This window comes from Homarus americanus, unplaced genomic scaffold, assembly GCF_018991925.1.
Source record: "Homarus americanus isolate GMGI-L3 unplaced genomic scaffold, GMGI_Hamer_2.0 scaffold24760, whole genome shotgun sequence".
NCBI classification, from domain to species: domain Eukaryota; kingdom Metazoa; phylum Arthropoda; class Malacostraca; order Decapoda; family Nephropidae; genus Homarus; species Homarus americanus.
In genome coordinates this window covers 695,804-703,352 of record NW_024712420.1, presented here as the reverse complement: position 1 = coordinate 703,352, position 7,549 = coordinate 695,804, and the positions used below count along the sequence as shown (strand labels likewise).

General features: G+C 35.5%; 1 protein-coding gene across 13 annotated transcripts in view; it reads right to left on the bottom strand.

Moving 5' to 3' along the window:
- Window positions 1–1,925: 1,925 nt before the first annotated feature.
- Window positions 1,926–7,549, bottom strand: part of LOC121860326 (forkhead box protein P1-like) — a 92,304-nt gene continuing 86,680 nt past the window's right edge. For all 13 annotated transcript variants that reach the window (XM_042357486.1, XM_042357398.1, XM_042357499.1 and 10 more), the window contains one exon: window positions 1,926–6,188. In XM_042357486.1, coding sequence (XP_042213420.1) covers window positions 5,721–6,188 — 468 coding nt within the window. In that variant the 3' untranslated portion in view covers window positions 1,926–5,720. The remainder of the gene's footprint in view (window positions 6,189–7,549) is intronic.

The window sequence follows — 7,549 nt, the reverse complement described above, 5'->3', positions numbered from 1 at the left end:
TGTTCTGTTAACAGAGAGACCACTGTGTAATGTTATGGCATGGCTAGGTTTATTACAAAGTGATGAAAAGGGTATGCTTAATACTGTAGTCACAAAACATGTAGCTATGCTCTTTTTTTGGTCCCCATCATAAGAGTCCGTTTTTCCATCAGGATGCTTGAGTCCTCCGTTTCTCTCTTATTCTTAGAGTGCACCAGACTTAGTTATTCTTAATGTGCCGAAATTTGAAATTACCTTTAATTGCAACTGGGGTTGCAATTGTTGAGCAACTAGATATGTCTGATTACAGCAAATGTGTTATTGTCAATTTGTAGGCGAAGATTTTATCCTCAATAGATGTAGGTTAACATTACACCTGGAGCAAATGCTTAAAAAGCCTAAGGAAGAAGCATATTCCTCTTATATCAATCTGGTATGGGGAGGATCATCGATGTCTCCGTCAGGGGTCATGATGGTGGTCCAGCAGGCGTCAAGGATTATTATTTTTATTTGTTTTTTTTTTTTGAGGGCCGCGGACGTATATGTGATTGGGCGTTGTTCAGTAGGGCGTTAACGGAACATGACTGTGTATATATATATATATATATATATATATATATATATATATATATATATATATATATATATATATATATATATATATATATATATATATATATATATATATATATATATATATATATATATATATATATATATATATATATATATATATATATATATATATATATATATATATATATATATATATATATATATATATATATATATGAGTGTGATATCAGAATGTAATAAATAAACTTTGTTATTGTGCAATACTCATGTGTCTGACTCCCCAGTGGGACCTTGAACTAATGTCACTGGAAGTTGTCATGGTACTGTATTCAGTGCCTGTAGCACTACACTTTACACACAAAACCAAAAAAAGAATGCCAGTAATATAACACACTGTATAGTGGAGAACACATGAGAAAGATAATCTCACAATATAGGTAAGACAATGGACTGTATGATTCAAAGTATTACACTGCATTTTGCCCCAAGCAGTAACATGATCCAAGTGGTCACCCTGGTGAGGTCCATGTGACCACATAACCCATGTATCAACCACCGCAGCCAATTTCTTTCAACTATTAACTGTGTGGATGTGTTGGGTGATTAATATGTTACATTACTTTGTTGGATCATTTGGCATTAGCCAAGCTATTCCAAATTTCTCTTGAACTGGTAACAGTCAAAGTGAACCACATGGTTAAAATAAGTTGTTCATTGTGTTGAAATGAAATATTAAAGAGGGAATACAGTATGTTAGAATAATCCAATCAAAACGAATATTTCTAAGCAGGTAATTAAGTGCCTGACTTTTCTGATTTCTCACAGTTATGACATTTGAATTACCAGTGTTTTATTGTACTGTACTTTCAAATAGGTAAAGTTGGTGCAGCTTACAGGCACTGGAGGTTGCCACACCCCAGTGTATTATATGACCAAACATACCTTTCTATACAAATAAAGTATGAAAACTTGATTCATTAATGTAGGTACTTTAAACTTTCCTTGTTCTAATTATTGAGCTTTGGTACTCAGTAGACATTTTCGATTAGCACAAGTATACAAAATAACAGAACAACCATTGCCACTCACAAACTCAAATGACAACCGTTTACATCAACAGTGAAGGCAGCGAGACATTCAAATCAGTGGTCACCTGATGCCTGTGAGTGCAAGGTTGGTTTATTAGCATTTCATTATTATTTTTCAAAGGCTCCATTTCCCCAAGACTCCAAGATAACTGATCTCTGGATCTTTGAGGTTCTACTGTATATGTTTGTGTAAAGAAAGAGCATTGTTATTTTGTTTGAAATCTTTGGCAAACTGATAAATGTTACTTACACATAAAGGGTGTTAAAATCAAAATGGAAACATACTCTAATGACTTTACTTGCTCTGTAGGGGCTTTACATGTGGGGTGTACAGTGTTTCAACTTATCACTGAAATAAACTACATTTGCAGACAGATACTCCACTGAGACCAACACACTTTTGGACAAAATTCCTTATATCACATATTGGTCTTGGCTTTCCTGTTCTTCCATCAGGAGCTGTAAGGGAAAATTCCCATAATTCTTTGTCACAAAGTATAAAGTGATGCTCTTTCTTCTGGATTATTATAGATTTGAATTACTTTCAACTTTACTGGATGCATGAAATTTGAAAGAGAATTCTATTAGTTGACAAATAAAAGTCCTTATGGTAAAGAAAACCTCCATGACAGAAGTCCTATTTTCTTGGTTGAAAATTTTCACATGAAATATTTATTACTGTACAAGTTTGTCCTGTAGCTGCTAAACTATGGCTGTACATGCATCACAGTTAAGTCTTGTTTGTGACAACAAAATTTATGACTCCCTCTGTGAATGTTTTTCATAACATAATTAGGAACTGGTAAGCAACCATTAATGAGCAAAGCAAAGTGATTATTAAAATGGGAGCTCACAAATTAAAGCCATTTTTGAAAATTTAAGTTAAAAACTGACCGATTTAGATCTCACAAAAAATATATAAATGCATGATTGACATGTATGTTATGAACTGATTTATTCTTCAAACATGAATGCTATTGAAAACATGACCATGACCATTACCAAACGCTACCATAACTCACACATCTCCATGGGTGTGGACAATGGAGACCTTTCATTTCATCTCGTCAGGAATGAGGCTATAAATGACAAAAAATGTCACTTATGCATTGAATATCAAAACACACTAATTTTTTTTCATTAATGAACATGTCTGGCATACAAAGCACTTGCCATATAAATATAGAGTTGAGGACATGTTTTCTTCTATAGATCTCTGGACTAAATCTGAATAATAAGATTACTGAGTTGACACACACAAATGTGTCATTCTTGTTGAATTTACAGTATGAACAAAAGTTTGGTTGCAACACCTGTAACTTAAAATTCTGTACACTTGTACGTGACCAGTCCTCTGACCCGGCATATATCTATAACATGATCACTAATCAAGCCCTAGTTAGTTTTCCAACAAGCAAATTTTCTTTTCAAAAAGATGATTTGCTTATATCAACTTTCTATTGCTTGAATATGGTTTTCATGTTACACATGTGTAATTCTATTTACAGGAGGCCCTCAATACAAGCAGACATATAAGAATATCTTTGGACTTACATTTGGAAATGCATCATCAATGACTGAGGTATTTTAAGCTATAAAATTTGGAATACAGTACTTTAATCTCATATTTTATTAGAAAACGCTGTAATAAACCATCTCCTCAACTTTTCCTTAGTGCTACAAAATGCACATATTTTCCAAGGTTACTGTACAATTAGATATTTAATCTTGTTCAAAAAGTAAACTATGGTCTGTGGATTTAGGGCCTCATCTGTGCTCACATCTCTGGCCCTCTGCAAGTCAAGACAACCTTTTCTGTTTCAGGGTATAAACATATGCTGGAACTTCAGTAACTCAAAGCACTTCTAATAAACTATCTTACAGAGAGCCAGTCAGTGACAGCAGTTGGAGATTGCAAATGGGAGACAGGGAGGGAGGTTTGTTCATGATAATACAGTCATACAATAGACAGTTATTGCTCAGGGACTGGGCTTAACCTTGCCCAAAGGGAATGTTCTACTAGAAGCTCATCTACTACCTTGTGACTTGCGACCAACAGGGACATATGGCGATTTAGGAAACAGAACTATAATGGGGCCTTAATCATGGTCCTAACCTGTAGCTACACTGGTCGGGAAGTTAATATACAACCAAAGAATGTAAACAGACACTTCAGCTACACAGGACACACTTACGTATTCAAATAACAACAAGTAAACCAAACTGAAAAATAAATATTATAAAATTACTTACTACATTGTGAACCTACCCCACCATAGTCCTGACTCCCTAACACAGCAAGGCTAACCTACAATGGTAATGCAATACATATGCTTGAGTATGTATTATAAGTAGCATTTTTAACAATGCTTTATACTACAGTGGTCCATTCTATGCAGTTCCTACTAACCAAGCCCAGTGAATGTACTTTGGAGAAGGGTGTATACAGTGTTGAGACCATCCTAGTTATTGCAATTATTTTTTTTTTGTAATTTCTAACAGCTTGTCATAAACACCATGCCATATTTGTCTATAAAAGGAGAATAACAAAGTTCTGTCCACATAAAAAAATTGGTTGAGCTTCATGAACTTCCCATTTTTTCTCTTTTTTTTTAGTATACACTTAAGGGCATAAAACCTGTGGGAAATTGTTTTTATACATTAGCTGGAAAAGTATTATATGTTAGATTCAACTGAAAATATTTATCTTGCATACACATATGAACTCTCTGTTGGAAAGCAAATATTACGACATCTGCTGTTTCATGGATAATTTTTAACATTAATGACTGTAGTCCTTTACAAGAACTGAACCCCAACAAAATAATTCAGACTACTACATCAATCACATCTCTCCCAGGTTACTAGGTTTGGGATGGCTGTCTAATTCTAATTTTATACTAAATTACTACACTACTAAGGATCTCATTTCTGTGCTGTCCTAACCCCACTTATTCTACAATATAAATAACAAATAAATAATGTAAATAGGTGGGTTTACTTGAGGTACAGGACTACTGCGTCAGAAAAATTGTGCATTTGCAATGAAGATGAACAGCAATGATTTAATATCCTTTAGTAGGTAAAAAAAGCACATTCCCTAGTGATGTGTAAAAGAAACTGAGGCTTGTGTCATTATCTTAGCAACAGCATTGCTAAAGTTGTAAAATTTGTGAGAAAGAAATATACAGTAACTTGACAGCTTAGTTTGCTGCCTTATGAAATGTGCACCTCTGTTATGTCATTGTCATGGAAGAGCTATCATATAAGATTGAGATCAAATTTCACTGGTTAAGTTATATTAATAAAAGCTCACATAGAATTCAATATGGCACTTGTAAAAATCTTACATTTTTGATAGATGTCTCTACGTTAAATATATAAAATTCAGTGCCTAGTCCTAATCAGTCAAGAATTGCATAAATTACCTTGACTGAACTTATCAGAGACGCAAGCATATGAACTATCTACTGGGCTAGGGTTGACAGGAAACAGGGGCTAGAAAAGCACAGTAGGATCTTGTAGACCCATCTAGGAATGGTATACAGGTGGCTGCTGTACCATCTGTAGCCTTAGGCTATTCTACACTAAGTGCGGCAAGAGTATCACTCTCTCTGCCTGCACTGTAGTCCTGTAACTCTACACTTACTACAGTAAGCGATCACATCCTTGTCTAAACCTTCTGTACAAAACAATATCTGTCCATCACCGAGAATATAAACACTTGTGCCACGACCGACGACAGTGCCTTAGGTAAGACTAGTCTGATATGAAACAATTAATCTAATAGAAAGTCTAATTCCATCAGTGCAAAAATAACAAATTCTTCCATCCTTTCCTACAGGTTTCCCTGTGTCACATACACAAGCCAGTGCTTCAATGTTAAGAAATTCAGATAATGCAATATCTAAATAAGGGATACCAGTTAAAATAACATCCATTATTTGGATGTGTGTCTCATTTTATAGCCAGCCGCTTGCTGGCATGTCCGAGGAAGATGGCAGTATGAAAAGTAGGCTTTTTCAAGCGTTAAATCACTCGGAGGTAAACAATACTCCTTTTTCATGCCCTACATCACTAGCCTTCTAGAGGGGGTCCTTGTCGCATATGTGCATCATGCAATAGCTGAAGGGGTGGAGGAAGGCCAATCGTTGTTGGCACGTGGGGCACTGCGTGGGACACAGGTGGTGGAGGGGCTTGGGATACAGGACTTGGTGGTACAGGGCTACGAGACTGAGGTCGGTCTTCCTCTATTCCAGAGTAATGGCGATAATGTGACATTGGAGAGGCTGGATGGGCTTCTTCCTCACATTCCCTTTGGGTTTCCATTGGAGTCTCTTCTTCTGTCATCTCTTGCTTGACAAGTTGTGATGGGTAGGATTCTTCCTGCTCATCCTCACGCTCTCTAATTGGGAGTTCTTCTTCCTCTTCATGGCGCATCATACTCTCATGATAGGAAATGGGTGGAGAACCACTTTTCTCCATGCTGGAGGAGATACTGAAGGCAGTGTTCAGCATTGGAAGGTTTGAGTCTGCCAGAGCAGCCTGTTAAATACATAAACTCACATTACTTCCTTTCAGGTAACCTGTAATCACTTAGTTATTCATTAAAATATGAAATATAGTCATGTTATCATTGGATTTAAAGCTACAAGTACTGTATATATCATATTTCATTGATGTTGTATTTGTGCTTAAAGTTTATTCTTAAAGGAAAAAAACAAGCCCCTTCAGTACATTCTACCTATCTACATTATGTTACTCTTATGTAAACTAACAGGAGCCTTGAAGGCACCTACAGTAAAACTTCGATAAATAGGACTTCAATATACAGTACAGCATTGGAATTCACTTTTTTTGGACTCTATGAGGTGCTCTGGACTGCTTCTTTATTCACCAGAAATATTCTTAAAAAGTCTGAAAAATCCAGCATCAGTCCGGATGATGTGTGTGTTCATACATGCGGTTTAACGTCTGTGTGTGAGTGTCGTGCGGCAAGTGTCTCAGTCTCAGTGTGAGTCCTGCCTTCATATTTATAGTATTAGTGTGCCACACTTCACTACCTACACTCATTTACGTGAACTTTTTTTGTAGAGTACTGTACGTAGTATCTTTAATGGGGATACTAAAGGGTTTTAAGAATTGGGTTAAAATTACATATGTACATATTATAAGAAATGGGTAAAATCATGTAAGTACTTGCAGTATTATAAGAAATGGGTAAAATAAAAAAAAATCTTACAAAAATAAAAACACTTGCTCACTGAATACTATACAACTGTCTCATTAGATTTGCTATAGGCATAACGAGAGCAAAGACACTGCATGTCTAAGCAGGTTGGGGGCTGATCGGGCATTGCCACATTCGCCTGGTTTATTTAATGATTCAGTACTGTATTATATTCTCGTATGATCTGCCAATTATGGCGTACGGTTCATCATAATTAATATAACATCTTCAATAATAGAGAAAAAATACAACATGTAATTAGACTTGAAAATAAAAGTACAGTACAGTGAGTTCTGCTATAGCGCGTGTTTTGATAACGCGAATTTGCTCTAACGCGATTTATGAATAGAAGAACGATATTTGTATAACGCGAAAGCTTGTTTGCTATAACGCGATTTTTGCTTACTATTTCTCCAATTTTGTGGTATTAACTGTGAATATGGTAAAGAAGAATATCTCCAAGAAGCGTTCTGGTGATAGAATTCCCGGTGATGATCGTAAAAGAAAGGATATAACACTTGAAGAGAAGCTCGATGTTATCAACCTCAAAATCACCCTTCTCCCCATCAAGTTACATTCATATTTTTTCAAGGTAAAGTGTTACATTTACTGTATGATTTCATTATTAGATATGAATGTAACATTTATTTAGACTGTGCTATCCTTTGTGTTAGGC